We start from the raw sequence: 18,964 nt of genomic DNA on the forward strand, positions 1-18,964 counted from the left end.
TTTTTTGTGAAGCTGTAGGAATATTTGCTATCTTAAAAGAAAATAGAGCATTTGAAAGACCTTATTTTTGAAAATTAAAGTTATGAAAATGTAGAAATAGCTTTGTATTCCTGCATTACATGTATTACTGAATTAAATCCAAATTAGTTTTAAGAATAAGATGGGAAAAATTGATTGACAATATTTTTATGCACTGCAAAACCCATCTGTGTAATTTAGTGGGATTGTAAGTATCTGGTGCTTCAACATAGTTTGATCAGAAAGAGGCAGTTTAAATTACATTCCCTTAAATGATGAAGGTTTTCCTGTGAAGAATAGAAAAAATAATCAAAAGGGAAAATAATTCTGGGAAGAAAGATGAGAAATTTTTGATTAAAGAAAGATTGCATTGTGACATTTAAATGATCATTTGGTGGCACAGAGATTTTTATATCAATAGATTTCTTTTTATAAGAACATTCATATTGAGGATAGTATAAAACTTTGATTTCAGGAATTAGGATGAGATTACAATGCATTTTAGAAGTCAAATATGGCAGGACTTCCCTGGTGGTCCAGTGGTTAAGACTTTATCTTCCAATGCAGGGGCTGAGGCAGCTAAGATCCCATATGTCTCATGGCTGAAAAAACCAAAACAGAAAACAATATTGGAACAAAGACTTTAAAAATGGTCCACATCAAAAAAAAAAAAGTACAAAATAAAATATGGAAGTGAAAATCTATAATTTGTAGTTGATGTCACTTAAAAAAAATCCTATTCTTTTAAATAATTTACTTGTGCTTCAAACTTGATTTTGAAAATTCCAGAAACATGATAATTTTGTTCAAACAGAAGCAGCTGGCTTTTTTTTCTAAGGTGCTTTCCCCCCTTTATTTTTCAGGTTACTGTCTATGGGTAGGGGCTAAGCAAGCTTCTACTCTTAACCATTTAGACAGCAGGGCTTATCTGAATAGCTCTGTGTATCACTGCCTGGGCAGGAGCTGCCATCTTCAATTCTATTATGCTATGGAAAACAGTGTTCTCAGAGTAGGACTGTCTAATGATAAGGTGAGAAGAAACTTGTATTACTTTCAAATTCATTAATAAATGAAATTTCTATTCTTGGCAATTTTTGTTTCTATTTCTTAGTTATGTGTAGACTGAAGGTATTCTTTAACTTGCCTTTATTTGATATACTTTTTTTCTCTGAGGGGGAGTTTATGTTTTTCTTTTCCATTATGGTTTAGTAAAAGATATTGAATGTAGTTTCCTGTGCTATACAACAGGACCTTGTTTATTTGGTATACCTTTAAAAAATGTACTAAGAAATTGTTTTAAGAGATATTGTCATGTACAAAAGTCATGTTGGTAGTTTGTAAAAACTTCATAAGATTTTTAAAATTCATGAAAATATGTCAAAAGAAACTATGGTGTCATAATGTATTGGGGATTCTATATTATTAACTCTGCACTGAAGTATTGATGTGATCTGCTCTGGACTTTTAATCTCTGTATCCTTAAAGCTATAAATATGATGGAAGCAAATTACTTGTTCTGTTACAGTAGATACAGTTTTAAAAGATTGGTAACTGCTGATTAAATAAGCCAAATGAATCATATAATTGGAAAAAAAAATAGTGCATCGGGCAGAGTGAAAGTTGTAGTGGTAATGCTAGTGAGTAAAAAAAAACTAACTTTAACTGAAAACAATTCTCTACACATGCAAAAAATACTTGAGACACTGAGAATTTCTATTGTGAAAAAATTATTTACAGGTAGGGATAAAAGATTATAGGGGTAAATAGCAGTTGCTGTAGAAATGGGAGACATTGGATAATAATTGCAGGAATTCTGACATTGGAAAAGCATGGTAAAAGCCTCCCATCAAGTTTCCTTTTGCTCAAATGGCTGTGGGTTAATCGAGTTGAAACTTCTGTGTGACATCAGTCAGATTCATGCTTCAACAAAAGTTTGTCACTTGTACTTAGCAGTCTAACCACGGTTACCACACTAACCGTCTTTCAGAAGCATTTTCTTTTGTTCTTTTTTTAAAATTTGTTATTTCTAATTGGAGGATAATTGTTTTACAACATTGTGTTGGTTTCTGCCATGCATCAGTGTGAGTCTGCCATAGGTGTGCATATGTCCCCTCTCTCTTAAACCTCCCTCCCACCCTCCACTCCATCCCACCCCTCTAGGTTGTCACAGAGCACCAGATTTGAGCTCCATGTATTATACAGCACATTTCCACTGGCTGTCTAGTTTTACACATATAATGTATATGTTTCAGGGCTACTCCCTCCATGTGGCCCACCCTCTTCTTCCATCTGTGTCCGCAATCTGTTCTCTATGACTGCCTCTCCATTGCTGCCCTGCAGATAGGTTCATCAGTACCATCCTTCTAGATTCCATAAATATATACATCAATATATGATATTTGTCTCTCTCTTTCTGTACTTCATCTTGTATAATAGACTCTAGAAGTGTGAAGTGACTTCATAGTTAATCCTCAAGGATCAGACTTCGTATTACCAAGATACTTGAACATTGAAAAGGCATTCTTTTTCTCCCGAGTTCTATCATTTCACCTGTCCCTTTTTCTTTTTGTGTCATTCTCATCATATCCAGTTTTTTTTCTTCTACTTCTCTTTTCCAGGACCTTCACAGACTTCTGAAGCTGAATACTCTCATTAGATGGCCTAATACATTTTTCTTTGTTACATGGATGAGACACAATTTGTATCACTTTGTAACTATACTTTCATCACATTTTTTTCAGTAGTATTTGGCAGTCCACTGCCCTAGAATCTATTTAATATATTTCATTCAATTTGGAGTGGTATGAGGTGGGTGGAGGGGCTGAAACATCTCCCTGCCCTTTCTGTAGGGCTCCAAACTTTTCAGATAATTGGAAAAATTTTACAAACAAAAATAGTTTTAACTTTATCTATATATGTTGTAGCATTCAAGCTTCAAGCATCTTTTAGTTATTATCAGCTGTGCCATGAAAGCCAAGTCCAGTGAACTTTCATGTACTTTGAAACTTTCTGTAATTTCCAAATCCTTCTTCAACAAAGGCATAGTACAAAGAAAATTCTGAAATTTTGTTGAGCTTATAGTTAAAGATGCTTTTTAAAAAGTATGATGCTACAATACTGCTTTTCACAGGGTGGGTAATTGATATTCATTAAATGTTGAATGAGTTATTATCCTAAGTTTAAGTAGAAATTTGTGTTATCTTCTACTACTAAGGATTATTTTAATAATAATCAGTGGTAGGTTATGTTTCAGTATGTGTATATGGAGATATGAATTATTGGAAGTGAGCAGTATCATTCCTCTGGCTTTGGGACTGTATAAGAAAAAAGTGCAAAAAAATTGGTTTCAGATACTATGTCATATAATAATAATAGACTTATCAAGAGTCTGTCTCCCACATTGTATAAAGAAGTTAACCATGGAGAACTGATCCAGAGTATTAATCAGAACCAACTGGAGGTGCATCTTAGACAGTGTTGACTGATATTTGATCTGTGAGTTCACCCAGTATTCTGCAAGGCCCTGACCAGTCTTTTCTGACACTATTCACTGTGTTCGCTACATGTAACACATCGGTTACTAGTGTAAAATCTGCATCACAGTATATTTAAATTACAACTTGATGTTTTGTCACAAAGTTAAAAAGGACTTCAAACCTATCACTTAAAAAATTAGCTCTTGATGAAAATGATCATTAACATAATCTGTGGATAGAATAACAAAAACAACCCTTATGATAATATGTGCAGGTGAACCAAGAAATACCTAGGGAGAATGCTTAGCACAATTTTATTTTTGGAGTACTTTAGAGCTTGAGAAATAAGAAATAGGTAAAAGGAAAGTTATTATATAAAAAGTTGAAATTTTGAAAGTCAGCTTCAGTGTGTGTACCATCTAACTGTTCTTAGGATTAAGTCTCTGCCCATCATCTATAAGATAATAATCATAGCAACAGCCTATCTTTTATCCTCAGGAAAGTTGCCATGTCAGTGAGCCAAGGATAGTAAGGGTTCCCAGCTTGTGGTGACTTTTATATATTTTTAAAATTCCCACTGGCAAATAAATAGGAGGAAATTGTAGTTGGGAAAGGAAAGAAAATGCCTTAGAAAAATATCTTTTCTTGGATGATACAAGTTTTAAAGTTATAATAAGCTCTCCTTGAAGGAGAGCTTTTGCTAAAGTACATGGACCACATGCAATCAAAAGTAGTTTAAAAAAAAAACAAACTTGAATTTGATATCTGATTCCACCCCCCCCTCCCCCCCACTGGAAGAGGGGAGAAGAAGCAGAGAGCTCTAAGAGATCTGATCATAAATATTTTTCTTGGGAGGTAAAATGGCATTATTAAGCCTGGTCTGGGGGAGTTTTGTTGTTGTTTTTGTCCAGTTGCTAAGTCCTAGGTGTGTGCTCAGTTACTCAGCCATGTCTGACTCTTTGTGACCCCATGGACTATAGTCTGCCAGGCTCCTGTGTCCATGGCATTTCCCAGGCAAGAATACTGGAGTGGGTTGCCATTCCCTTCTCCAGAGGATCTTCCTGACCCAGGGATGGAATCCACATTGCTTGCATCTCCTTCATTGGCAGGCATATTCTTTACCACTGTGCCCCCTGGGAAGTTGATCTAGGGGAGTAAAGACATTTATATAATTTTGATTGGTTGATCTTAAGATAATAGAAAATTGGAACATCACTTGAAGGCTTTTCTGACCTGCGGGTTTGTGTTTTACATTGATACCTGTTGAAAGTAACTAGCTAAGTCTGAGAGTATGGACAAATATAAAATAAAAGCTGATATGTAGTTGGAGTAAATTTTTTTCGTTTGCATGACTTGTGTTGACAGATAGGAAAATGTGGTAGAAAAGTCTGGATTTCATACACAATATACCATTAAGTGGTTTTTCAAATGCTAAGTTAAGTTTAGAAAGAACTACGCTCAGCCTCCTGAACAAAATGTAAATGCATTCTTCTTCAGGTAGAATGGGGAAAATCAATTAGTCATTGTGAAGAAAGAGCAAAACAACTGTACATTACCCTCATAAAGTGAAAGTGAAGGGACGTGGTAAATGGAGCTTGCCTGGTAGTGTCAATAAAAGCATCAGTAGAGGACATAGTGTCTCAGTGCTAAATAGCTAAAGTCGCTTAAGAAATTACTGAAAGAAAAATTTGCTGTGTTTCTCAGCCCTTTATAACTTCATTGTGATGTGATCTGGAAATTATCAGCTGAAAATATGTGTCTGCCATGTATGTTTCATTGTCTTATGGAAGTCTTAACTGTTCATATAAATAAGTAATGGAATGAAGTACATTTTAATGAGTTTAGACTATCTTCTCTGAAATATTTAAGACCTGGAAATTGGAGTAGATAACAGAGGGCAAAGAACAAAGCTAAAAAGAAATTCATATTTAGAAAATCTTGCATATGAATGAAATAAGTGAAACCAAGTAAGGAGATAAAGGCTCTTAAGAGTCTGAAAATTATGAATGTCATGTGTCATTTGGATTACAACTAGATGTCACCTTCCAGTGCTGTTTCCTATATCACAGATGGAGGGCACAGAGATGGTCTCAGAGTTTAACCTGAGATATTTATGCCACTGTCTGCATTTTCACTGTATTTCACTATACATCTATATATATATAGTTGTTCAGTTGCTCAGTCATGTCCGACTCTGTGACCCCATGGACTGCAGCACTCCAGGCCCCCCCGTGCCTCACCATCTCCTGAAGTTTGCCCAAGTTCGTGTCCATTGCATCAGTGATGCCATCCAGCCATCTCATCCTCTGATGCCCTCTTCTCCTCTTGCCCTCAATCTTTCCCACCATCAGGGACTTTTCCAATGAGTTGTCTGTTCACATCAGATGACCAAAATACCAAAGCTTCAGCTTCAGCTGCAGTCCTTCCAGGTTGATTTCCCTTAAGATTGACTGGTTTGATGTCCTTGCTGTCCAATGGACTCTCAGGAGTCTTTTCTAGCACCACAACTCGAAGGCATCAATTCTTTGGCATTCTGCCATCTTTATGGTCCACCTCTCACAACCATACAGGACCACTGGGAAGGCCATAGCCTTGACTATATGGCCCTTTGTTGGCAGAGTAATGTCTCTGCTTTTCAACAGGTTGTCTAGATTTGTCATAGCTTTCCTGACAGAAGCAATCGTCTTCTGATTTCTTTGCCGTAGTCACCATCCACAGTGATTATATATATCACTAAATCTAAGGAAAATAGAGTTATGTCATAGAATGAAAGCACAATCAAAATCATAAAAGTCCAACACCATGGGCAAAACTGTGGAGTACTTTACGCACTTTTATCAAATATATGACCTCCTAGTACATAGCAATATAGTTTTGCACATACTTTGCAACCTGGAAAATGACCATCATACAGACACCTGACATAGGATGCTTTAGAAGACATGGAAAGGTCTTTGATTGAGTGACTGGAGAGTAAAATAGAAATATAATCTCCAGAAAAGAACTGTATTATTTGGAACTTGGAATGACTTCTTCCATAGGAAAAAATATTTGAGATTGTGCAGAAAATATATCTGATAACATTTTTTAACTTTCATGTTAAATATTTGCCTGCATTTTTTCTTTTCTTTAATCAAGGCAATATTGCAAAATGTAGTAATGTCAGTGGGATCAATGTTTAAATAGCTGGTTTATTAATTGATACATAGAATTTTATATTTTGAAGTGTAGTATTTATTCAAGATTCCATTCAAATTTTCCTTCTAAACTTATTCTCCATCATAAAAAATAGGCGGCTTTATTATGTATATACACTTTGTTTCCTTATTTTTTAAAAGATAATTTTTATAGAGTGGTTTTAGAGTCACAGCAAAATCAAAACAAAGGTACAGAGATTTCCCGTAAACTCCCTGTTCCCACATATTCATAGTTTCCCCCATTAGTATCATCTTCCACTAGAATGGCACACATGTTACAATTGATGAACCTATACTGACATGTCATTATCACCTAAGGTCTCTAATTTACATTAGGGTTCATGTTTAGGGCTGCATATTCTGTGGGTTTGGACAAATATATAATGAATGACATGGATCCATTATTATATTATCATAAAGAGTATTTTCACTAACTTAAACATTTTCTGTGCTCTCTCTTTTCATCCCTCCTTATCTCCATTTCTTTATTTTTCTCTCAAAATATAATATACCATTTTAAACAATACTTCAGTTTTTTAGTACTTAATATCCTACAGGTACAATCAACTCTACTGAAATGTAATTAAGAGGGAACCTATATAAATATGAGAGTAAAATTTTGGGAATGGAGTGATGTTTTTTCCTTTGAATCAAAGGAAGAAGAAATATTTTGGATATACAACACATCAACTCACAGAAAATGGGTGAAAGTGGATGTGGTAATACCAGAAGAACTGAAGACATTTAAGGTATAAAAGGGAAAAACAAGTATTTTTTATCACAGGTTTAATTTTTAGACTTGTAGTTAATTTATCATTTGTTATTAATTTAAATTAGCATTTAAATTAGCAATGTAGACTCATATGTTTAGGGAGAGCAATTGCTTGTTTTCATTGTACCTACCTGTACTCAAGTCAAATTTGCTTGAGTGGAGAAGCAAGAAAGTAACTACTATTTTTTTTTTAAACAGAGTTAGTGTAGTGATCAAATCTAGGAAAGAATAATACAGTTCTTATACTGAAGCTACAGGTCACTCTCAAACAAAAGATTGACACATTCAAATTTTATATAATTCAGTATTCAACAAAAGTTTTTGAAATGATGAGAATATTAACTACTCTTGTTTAAAGCATCCTCATTCTCCATGGGCTCCTTCCCTAGCATCCCCAAACACTGTGCAGTACAATCAAGGAAGCCAGTTGCATTTGAAGCAGATAAAAAATAAACCAGTACTGAAAAATCAAGAGAGTATATGCAAATATTTTGAATGCAGGAATTCACATCTTTATAATGCATGGGTAACTCTACCTGTCCAAAGATGCATCTGAAATATACATATGCTCAGTGGGAATGCTATCTCTTAAAATTATTAACTTGGGGTTTTGTGTTGTATATAGAGTTGAGATTGTGCATAAAAATATCTGGTAACATTTAAAAACTTTCATATTCAGTGTTTAGCATTTCTTTTCTAATATCATGGCAATATTGCAATGTGTAGTAATGTCAGATCAACGTTGAAATTCTGGTATTATTAATTGCTGTTTAGATTTTTTATTTTTAAAGTATAGTACTTTAAGGTTCCATTCATTTTGTGTTATATAAAGAGTACATAAATACATTTATACTGGAGTATAAGTGTAAAATAATGAGGCTGATTGTATGTGTGGCTTATGAAACCAATTTTATTCCTTTAAGGTAATATCACACTCATACATTTTTCTAGGTATTAAAAGGAGGACCCAAATGATATGAACTGTGACTATGCAGATTTTTTAAATCCAATTTACAACTGAGTTTGGAACTTACAATTCACAGCATTTTTGTAGCGATCTCAGAAGTTGAGGTTTATATCATAGCCCATTGAGTAAACATTTTGATACTATTTTCACTTTTCTAAGCTCCTATCTACCTCTATAGTTTCTGAAAGAAGTACTAAATGATTGGACCTTTATTATTTTTTCATAAACTAAATATTAAAGTTTGTTTTGGTACTTAACTCAGAGATAAAAAATGTAATGAAAATAATTTTGGAGTTACCATTTCCAAGTGCATATTAAATGTAACTAGCTTTTCATTAATGGCAGACTTTTGAGATCAAAATTGAAACTCAAAATTTTGGAAACCTAAACTGAAATCACTTCTGTATATCTGATATCTTGAGACTGTGAAAATACACAGCTGTAGGTGCAATGATTTTAACATATAGTCATTATGGAAAAAGATGCAAAGTTTTCTTACTATGAAATATTTAAATTTATTATTTTATAAATTGTTAAATATTTATGCGAACTTGATCTTAAATAATTCTTAAATGTATATTGCTCATCTTTTTGAAAAGAAAATTTCTCAGACACTTGAAGCTGGAAGAGACTAAAAGAAGTCAGTCTTTGTTCCTAGAATCTTATTTACATATTAACAATATCGATGCAAAAAAAATACCCCCTGAATTACTATGCAGGACATCTGAAACACAATATTATAAATTAACTATACTTCAAAAAATAGAAATACTTTTGCTGTATTCCATGAAAACCAAACCAAACCCAATATTTAGTTCAGTGCTGATCAACAGAACTTTCTGTGTTAATGGCAATTTTATTTGTGTTCTCCAGTGTGGTAGTCAGTAGCCATATGTGGTTACTGAATTCTTGAAATGTAACTATTAAAATGTGGAACTGACTTTTAACTTAATTTTAGTTCATGTAAATTGATATAGCACTAGGTAGCTAGTGACTACCATATTGGATGGCAGAGAATAAGGCATCTGCTATACAGTTTTTGATTTCTTTTGCACTCTTGGTGTTACCTAATAATTGCTCTCATTAAAACCTCAAGGGATATTAATACTTCCACATCATCTTACACTAGAATAGCAACGTATGGTTGTTTCAACTTGCTGGTATCTTATACCTTTAGAAAGCCTGCAATTCAGTTACAGAAAATGAGTTCATTTCCTTTAATTAGTACTTCTTTGATTGTTAGAGAAATTCTTTTATAAGGATTAATAGATTTTAAAATTTATTCTTTTAAGTGTTTTCCTATTCTATTGCACCCCTTTTTATCTACCTGACACTTCACTTCCTACCTAGTAACTAATCTCGATAGTTAAAAAACCAAGTGCATCTATAACTCTTGTTACATAAATAGCAACAACACTTATTCTTTTCCTTGAATATTAAAGTCAGTGGGCTGTGAAAATGATGACCAAGTAAGTCTGCAGTCAGGGACATGGTTGGTGATTAAGGGGATCATGATCACGGGTGATTTTTCAGATCAGATCATCAGATCACGGGTGGTTTCTTAGACACCTCGGTGGCTCTAATGTGCCCATCAATCTGATGTGTGTGAGTCAAGCTTATCAGATGGGAGCTTTATTCTTAGTTGTATTTGCTTCTTAATTGTATTTGCTTTATCTTTAAAAAGGCATTTTTCTTAATAATTCTTGAATCTCTAATATTATTTCTGGAGCCTTTTGGAAGAGATTTTTAAGGTCACAAATTGTTCTCTGTGCTTCCCTGAAGGTTATTTTTGAAGGGACTATTTTGAGCCACAAAGGTTTTATTGGGCTTGATGACCTGTGGGTCTACGCCTGTGCCCAGGCCCCGTCCAGACAACTTTGCTCTGCAGAAGAATTCACCTGTGCCAGCGGCCAGTGCATTGCTCGAGAATTGGTCTGTGACTCTTGGCGGGACTGTTCTGATGAGAGTGATGAGGACCCGGCAACTTGCTGTAAGTAAATTAATGGTTGACTCACTCCTATGCTCGCATTCATGATAGTGGTTGAATTTATCTTGAGCAAGGTGAAGTTAGTATGTATGAAGTAAGATGAATGTACGTTCTCATTTTGAAGCCATAAGCATTATTCCTTGTGGGCGTCTCTATGCTAACTTAATGTCTCGGTGCTTTTTGCTCACTCTCAGAATCAATTTGTTCAACAAATGAATAGTTGTGATGATGAGTGAGATGTGTGTATTTTGAGTAAGAAGAAAATGGATGGGAGAAAGAATCTATTTGTATTCTTCTCTTAAATACAAATTTACTATGGGCTAATAACCTTTTTTAAATGTGAGATTTTTTTCCATTCTGACCAATTATGTAGAAAGCTGTGGGGCAAGGGGAAAGAGAAGGAGGGCTGTTGTTACCTTCCAGATAGCCATGATGATGTAGAAATCAGCCATGGTTGGTATTCATGATTAGGCAAAAAGGCCCAACTCCTTTACTTCAGACCTTTTATGAAGAGTCTTTGATAAGAGTAATGATAAATTCTTTTACTATTCAAACCTAGTTATATCAGAAAGAAATATAATTTAATTTACAACCTACATCATGGTTTTCATTCATATGAGGTAACTTAGCAACTAAAATGCTTGTCTTTTTAGAAACAATGAATACAACTAAATTCATCCAATTTCTATATCACAAACAGGAGGGTCTCTTAATTATTAAAAACTTTACATTTATTTTTGCTGCAGTGCTTTATTTTTGTGATATATTTTGTTGAGCAACATAAAAATATTATAATAAGATGAATGTCACCTTTTTAATGGAAAGCTTTGTACAGTATGTTTCTGCTGATTGGTGAGTAAGGATTTTACTGAGAGTAATGGACAAAGGGACAAAAATGTACACTTAGTTTTAACCATAAATTTAAGTAAAATAATCTCCTTACTGATATGATCTCCATGGATTTTCTTGTGCCCTTTTTTTTTCATTAGAAAAGAGGCATTTCATTTTCTCTAATGCGACTGTCACTTTCCTCTGTTTTGCTTCATTAAAAAGTTTTTTTACAGACAATTTGGTTCATTTCTTGGGACAAATTCACCTTTCTAATGGCTTGTATTATTCTCAATTTCAGTAATTAAGAGTAAATATATTTCTTGTCTTTTCAATTCCACATATTGAAACTTAAACTTACTAATAGCCTTTCTCCTTTCTTTCCCTGCAGTTGAAGGATTCTTTATGCTATCCTTTTAACTGATTTTCTTCATCGAATTTCACCTAGAATATTACTAGATACTTTAGCATTTGATTTTGGACATACTTTCCCATATCTCTTTATTGTAAGTTTTATTGATTACTTATCTGACATTTCACCCATAGATTATATCTTGATACCATTTTGCTGTTTCCTTTGTGTGAATTCAGGGACAGATGTAGTTTTGCTTCATAGTCAGCTAAATTTTCCAAATAATGTAAGATCATTTAGACAAATTGTCAAAGAACAACTGGCATGCTTGCTAGATTTAGATCAGCTTTATATAGGAGATATAACATAAAAAAGATAGCCATGTTACATATTACAAAACATCCATATAGTTTGGTGTCAGCATGAGTGTTTCATGTACATATTTGTATAATCAATTTTGCTTGGAGGAAATTATTGTATAGTCATGGAATTACTAGAATTGATGTAAATGTTATAATGTTACACTGTTTTCTGCACTAAAGTATTTAGCATGTGCAGCCCATGTGTAATATGAAAAACATGTTAAATACTTTAGTGCATAAAATAGTGTAGCATTGTATTGATTCTAAAAATTCCATTACTATACAAATAAGTTCCTACAAGCAAAAATGATTATACAAATATGTACATGAAATATTCATGTTGACATCAAAGTATATATATGTTTTGTAGTATGTAACATGGCTACATTCTTAAGTCATATCCCCTATATAAAGTATATAAACACATGTATATATATATGTTATTACAAAATAAGAGGCTTTCCTCTGACATTTTAAGCCAATTTCAAACATTGTACAACATACTTTGAGTTTGTATATTACAAATTTGAATTTGTTATACAAATTTTTTTTATAAATAAAATTTTCAGGTCCATAAAGCTCAAGAAAAATGATTTTATATCCTTTTTTTAAATGTCGGCATAGGTTGAATCTCTAGATTGGTATAGCTCATATTGCCGGGAGAAATATCAACAGCCTCAGATATGCAGATGACACCACCCTTATGGCAGAAAACAAAGAAGAACTAAAGAGCCTCCTGATGAAAGTGAAAGAAGAGAGTGGAAAAAGTGTCTTACAACTCAACATTCAGAAAACTAAGATCATGGCATCCAGTCCCATCACTTCATGGGAAATAGATGGGGAAACAATGGAAACAGTGAGAGACTTTATATTCGGGGGCTCCAAAACTACTGCAGATGGTGACTGCAGCCATGAAATTCAAAGACATTTACTCCTTGGAAGGAAAGTTATGACCAACCGAGACAGCGTATTAAAAAGCAGAGACATTACTTTGCCAGCAAAGATCTATCTAGTCAAAGCTACGGTTTTTAGAGTAGTCATGTATGGTTGTGAGAGTTGGACTATAAAGAAAACTGAGTGCCAAAGAATTGATGCTTTTGAATTGTGGTGTTGGAGAAGACTCTTGAGAATCCCTTGGACTGCAAGTAGATCAAATCAGTCAATCATAAAGTCCTGAGTAAAATGATGTCCTTTTCATTATAGGGGACTGTCATGCAAAAATAGGAAGTCAAGAAACACCTGGAGTAACAGGCAAATTTGGCCTTGGAGTACTGAATGAAACAGGGCAAAGACTAATAGAGTATTGCCAAGAGAATGCACTGGTCATAGCAAACACCCTCTTCCAACAACACAAGAGAAGACTCTACACATGGACATCACCAGATGGTCAATACCGAAATCAGATTGATTATAATTTTTGCAGCCAAAGATGGAGAAGCTCTATACAGTCAGCAAAAACAAGGCCAGGAGCTGACTGTGGCTCAGATCATGAAATCCTTATTGCCAAATTCAGACTTAAATTGAAGAAAGTAGGGAAAACCACTACACCATTCAGGTATGACCTAAGTCAAATCCCTTATGATTATACAGTGGAAGTGAGAAATAGATTTAAGAGACTAGATCTGATAGACATGGCTGATGAACTATAGAGGGAGGTTTGTGACATTGTACAGGAGACAGGGATCAAGACCATCCCCATGGAAAAGAAATGCAAAAAAGCAAAACGGCTGTCTGAGGAGGACTTACAAGTAGCTGTGAAAAGAATAGAAGCAAAAACCAAAGGAGAAAAGGAAAGATATTCCCATTTGAATGCAGAGTTCCAAAGAATAGCAAGGAGAGATGAGAAAGCCTTCCTCAGTGATCAATGCAAATAGAGGAAAACAACAGAATGGGAAAGACTAGAGATTTCTTCAAGAAAATTAGATATACCAAGGGAACATTTCATGCAAAGATGGGTTTGCTAAAGGACAGAAATGATAAGGACCTAACAGAAACAGAAGATATTAAGAAGAGGTGGCAAGAATACACAGAAGAACTGTACAAAAAAGATCTTCATGACCCAGATAATCATGACGGTGTGATCACTCACCTAGAGCCAGACATCCTGGAATGTGAAGTCAAGTGGGCCTTAGAAAGTATCACTATGAACAAAGCTAGTGGATGTGATGGAATTCCAGTTGAGCTATTTTAAATCCTGAAAGATGATGCTGTGAAAGTGCTGCACTCAATATGCCAGCAAATTTGGAAAACTCAGCAGTGGCCACAGGACTGGAAAAGGTCAGTTTTCATTCCAATATGAAAGAAAGGCAATCCCAAAGAATGTTCAAACTACCACACAATAGCACTCATCTCACATGCTAATAAAGTGATGCTTAAAATTCTCCAAGCCAGGCTTCAGCAATACGTGAATGGTGAAATTCCAGATGTTCAAGCTGGTTTTAGTAAAGGCAGAGAAACCAGAGATCAAATTGCCAACATCCGCTGGATCATCAAAAAAGCAAGAGAGTTCCAGAAAAACATCTATTTCTGCTTATTGACTATGCCAAAGCCTTCAACTGTGTGGATCACAATAAACTGTGGAAAATTCTGAAAGAGATGGGCATACCAGACCACCCGACCTGCCTCTTGAGAAACCTATATGCAGGTCAGGAAGCAACAGTTAGAACTGGACATGGAACAACAGACTGGTTCCAAATCGGGAAAGGAGTATGTCAAGGCTGTATATTTTCACCCTGCTTATTTAACTTATATGCAGAGTACATCATGAGAAATGCTGGGCTGGAAGAAGCACAAGCTGGAATGAAGATAGCCGGGAGAAATATCAATAACCTCAGATATCCAGACGACACCACCCTTATGGCAGAAAGTGAAGAGGAACTAAAGAGCCTCTTGATGAAAGTGAAAGAGGAGAGTGAAAAGTTGGCTTAAAGCTCAACATTCAGAAAACTAAGATCATGGCGTCTGGTCCCATCACTTCATGGCAAATAGATGGGGAGACAGTGGAAACAGTGTCAGACTTTATTTTTCTGGGCTCCAAAATCACTGTAGATGGTGATTGCAGCCATAAAATTAAAAGACGCTTACTCCTTGGAAGGAAAGTTATGAGCAACCTAGATAGCATATCAAAAAGCAGAGACATTACTTTGCCAACAAAGGTCCGTCTAGTCAAGGCTATGGTTTTTCCAGTGGTTATGTATGGATGTGAGAGTTGGACTGTGAAGAAAGCTGAACGCCTAAGAATTGATGCTTTTGAACTGTGGTGTTGAGAAGACTCTTGAGAGTCCCTTGGACTGCAAAGAGATCCAGCCAGTCCATCCTAAAGGAGATCAGTCCTGGGTGTTCATTGGAAGGACTGATGCTGAAGCTGAAACTCCAATACTTTGGCCACCTCATGCGAGGAGTTGACTCGTTGGAAAAGACCCTGATGCTGGGAGAGATTAGGGGCAGGAGGAGAAGGGGACGGCAGAGGATGAGATGGCTGGATGGCATCACTGACTCAATGGACATGATTTAGAGTAAACTCAGGAGCTGGTGATGGACAGGGAGGCCTGGTGTGCTGCAATTCATGGGGTTGCAAAGAGTCAGACATGACTGAGGGACTGAACTGAACTGAGTCATTGGAAGGACTGTTGCTGAAGCTGAAGTTCCAATACTTTGGGCACCCAATGTGAAGAACTGACTCATTGGAAAATACCCTGCTGCTGGGAAAGATTGAAGGCAGGAGGAGAAAGGGATGACAGAGGATGAGATGGTGGATGGCATCGCTGACTGATGGACATGAGTTTAAGCACCCTCTGAGTGTTGGTGATAGACAGGGAAGCCTGACACGTTGTAGTCCATGGGGTCATCGAGTCAGACACTGCTGAGCAACTGAACTGATAGTTCATATATACAGCTTGAATACATCAAATTTTTTTACTGTATCCCAGAGGCTAAGTAAATATTAACTCATGAATGTTATCAGTTGGTATCTGTGGTTAGTGTGAAATTTGCAAAATGCATATTTACTCAGGTGGTGTTTCTTTACCAAGGTCCTCTTACTTTTACATTATTTTAACAAATGTAGTTGATTGAGCCTCCAGTCCAGTACTTTTCCAAAAGTAGCTAATGGTAAAGGAAAAACGGATTCTGCTGTTCCTACCATTAGTGTTACTTGGTTGACCAGTAGTCTCGGCAGCAGCATCTGAGAGTTCCTTGGAAACACAGAATTTCAGGCTACAACCCAGTCTTATGGAACCCAAAGTTGCATTTTAACAGTGCCCGAGATGATTCACCTGCATGTTTTAAAATTGAAGAACCACTGTGCCTAAAAGGCTTTCAAAATGGAGGCGGACAACACTTTCTGAAAAAAGAAAACAGGTGGAGAGAAAACTGTAGGAGGAAACAGTCTTAAAAGGCAAATTGGAGGCCTTTTATGATAGAAAACAAAACTCCTGGTACTTCACTAATACCTAAGGGCATCATTATAATTCCCAAAACTATAGTTTTAAAATAGTGCTATTAAGATATATTGATGTACAAAGTGAAAGTGAAGTCGCTCAGACGTCTCCGACTCTTTGCAACCAACCTCATGGACTGTAGCCTACCAGGCTCCTCCCTCCATGGGATCTCCAGGAAAGAGTACTGGAGTGGGTTGCCATTTCCTTCTCCAATACTGATGTACAAAAACTGCACAAAATGAATGTATACAGTTGGATTACTTTGGACATATGCATACACTTGTGAAACCTGTGCAGCATCCTTCACCTCCAAAGTTTTCCTTGTCCTCCCCTACCCCTTCCTCCCGGCGCCCCCCCCCCCCACCCCGCCCCACCTTTTTGCAGCCAAAACCCTTGACCCAAGATTTTTCTTGCTAACCGGGTGGGGCCGTGCACACAGGCGCCCTGGAGGTCTAGGAGCTGGAGGGTACCAGCCCCTATCTGCTGGCCGCAGAGGCAAAGGGCGTGGCAGGGGAGGGGCAGCTGGCGGTACCGGGGCTGCGCTCCGCTCCCACTTCCTCCTCCGCTGCCTCCTGGTCTTTCTCTGGCTCAGGTCAGTTAAGGGCCGCCGAGTGTTCCAACATTTCTCAGCAGCGGAACGGTTCGGTGCCCACCTGCCGCAGGTGAACCCCTGCCTTGGTCTAGCAGCCTCCACGACCGGCCCTTGCAGGTGAACCCGCGTCGCGATGTCTAGGTTCAGCGTTCATTAGGGTGGTGAAAGGGGCGCCGCAGGACCTACGACCCGCTGCCCTAGCGATCTTGGTCCTGAAGGCAAAGGCACAGGCCCCTTGGCCATCGCCGCAGGTCACCCAGGTCTGGGGCCTCCCCTTAGCAGGGCATCCCCCCGGGGCAGCGCCCCGGGACCCGGGCGCTTCTGCTGAGTCCTCACCATCGCCGCGGCTCCTCCTTCTTGGAAGAGACCGGAGGAGCGGAGGTGGGGGCGTCGGAGGGAAAGGGGGGCCACCACCTCTGACACCCCGGGGCAGGAGATGTGTTGCTGGGGAAGGTGCCCAAGCGGCCGTGGTCCTTGTGGGAGGACATGACCCGAGCCGCGGAAGGTCCAGGGAGGTGTGCACCTGGGAGCCCGGATCAGCCGCTGGAGGCGGGGAAGCCTGGACGCTGTGACCGAGGGGAGCCAGCCCCTGAGGAGAGGGGTGGTGGCCAGAGAGCCCCGAGCAGCGAGGAGCGCAGGCCTTTCCAGTTCTCAGAGCAGGAGCAGGACTGTAAGCCCTGCAAGGATGAGGAAGTGCCATTGCGTGGCTTACTGCAAGCAGTTTTGTAGAACTTCTTTCTAGTGGAGGATATCACCTGTCAAAGTTCCAAATAGCCTGGATGCTCTTGCCCAGGAAAACGTCGCCACTGTCCACTCTTAAAGGCTCAAGATTGGTGTTGGAGACGCACAGGCAAATGCCTGTCCCACAGCACTTTCAGCTTAAAATACGTCGTTTAAATGGACACGAAGGACGGTTCTGCTGAGCGGGTGCTCGTGGAGCAGACAACTGAGCTTTTTTCATGCTCCTTCTCCTTTTTGCCTCTCCCATTTCAAAATATTTCACAAAACGTTATTTTTTTTTTTTTTTACTAGTATTAAGTATTGCAAAACAATTGGCCAAGTGTATAATACACTGTTTTGACTATAGACACTATTTTGCATAACCAAATATTTGTATCAACTGAACAGCATATGTTTTCCAGTGTTTTCCACCTCATAGAAGTGGCATCATCATTCTAAGTGAAATAAGCCAGTCACAGAAAGGCAAATACTGCACAATTCTGAACTATAGATTTTTGATGGTTGTTAATATGATCCTGTATAAAAGAGGGACATTTAAGAATAAAATACTCATGCCATATATTTTCTACCACATTTCTAATAAGATAAAATGTAACATACATCAGTATACATTGGTGTATGCATACCTGGTCTAAAGGTGTACGTTGGCTAGCAGAACAACTAACATATAAAATATACCTAATTTTCCAACATATGCTACAACGTGGCTAAATCTTGAGGACATTTTGCTAAGTGAAATATACAGGTCACAGCAGGACAAACATTATATAATTCTACTTACCTGGAGGCTCAAAACAGGAAGCAGAATGGTGGTTGCCAGAGGTTGAAGGGAAGGGAAAAATGAGAATGTTTACTGGGTATGGAGTTTGGCTTTGAGATGATGGGAAAGTTCTGGAGACACATGATGGTCATACAACTGTGTAACAGTGCTTACTGCCACTCAACTGGACACTTAAAAATGGTCAAAAAGGTAAATTTTATAGTAAGTATGGTGGTGGTTTAGTCACTAAGTCATGTCTGACTCTTGCAACCCCATGGACTATAGCCCACCAGGCTCCTCTGTCCATGGGGTTCTCCAGGCAAGAATAACGGAGTGGGTTGCCATTTCCTTCTCCAGGGGAATCTTCCTGACCCAGGAATCAAACTGGGGTTTCCTACATTGCAGGCAGATTCTTTACCAACTGAACTACAAAGGAAGCCCATATAAGTATATTTTACCACAATAAAATGTTG

General features: G+C 37.4%; 1 protein-coding gene across 1 annotated transcript in view; it reads left to right on the forward strand.

Moving 5' to 3' along the window:
• MALRD1 (MAM and LDL receptor class A domain containing 1) overlaps window positions 1-18,964 on the forward strand; it is a 518,391-nt gene that overhangs the window by 44,821 nt on the left and 454,606 nt on the right. The window contains exons 8-10 of the mRNA XM_020872693.2: window positions 882-1,048; window positions 7,348-7,440; window positions 10,213-10,420. Coding sequence (XP_020728352.2) covers window positions 882-1,048; window positions 7,348-7,440; window positions 10,213-10,420 — 468 coding nt within the window. The remainder of the gene's footprint in view (window positions 1-881; window positions 1,049-7,347; window positions 7,441-10,212; window positions 10,421-18,964) is intronic.

The sequence above is a fragment of the Odocoileus virginianus genome, chromosome 9 (genome assembly GCF_023699985.2).
Source record: "Odocoileus virginianus isolate 20LAN1187 ecotype Illinois chromosome 9, Ovbor_1.2, whole genome shotgun sequence".
Lineage (NCBI taxonomy): Eukaryota > Metazoa > Chordata > Mammalia > Artiodactyla > Cervidae > Odocoileus > Odocoileus virginianus.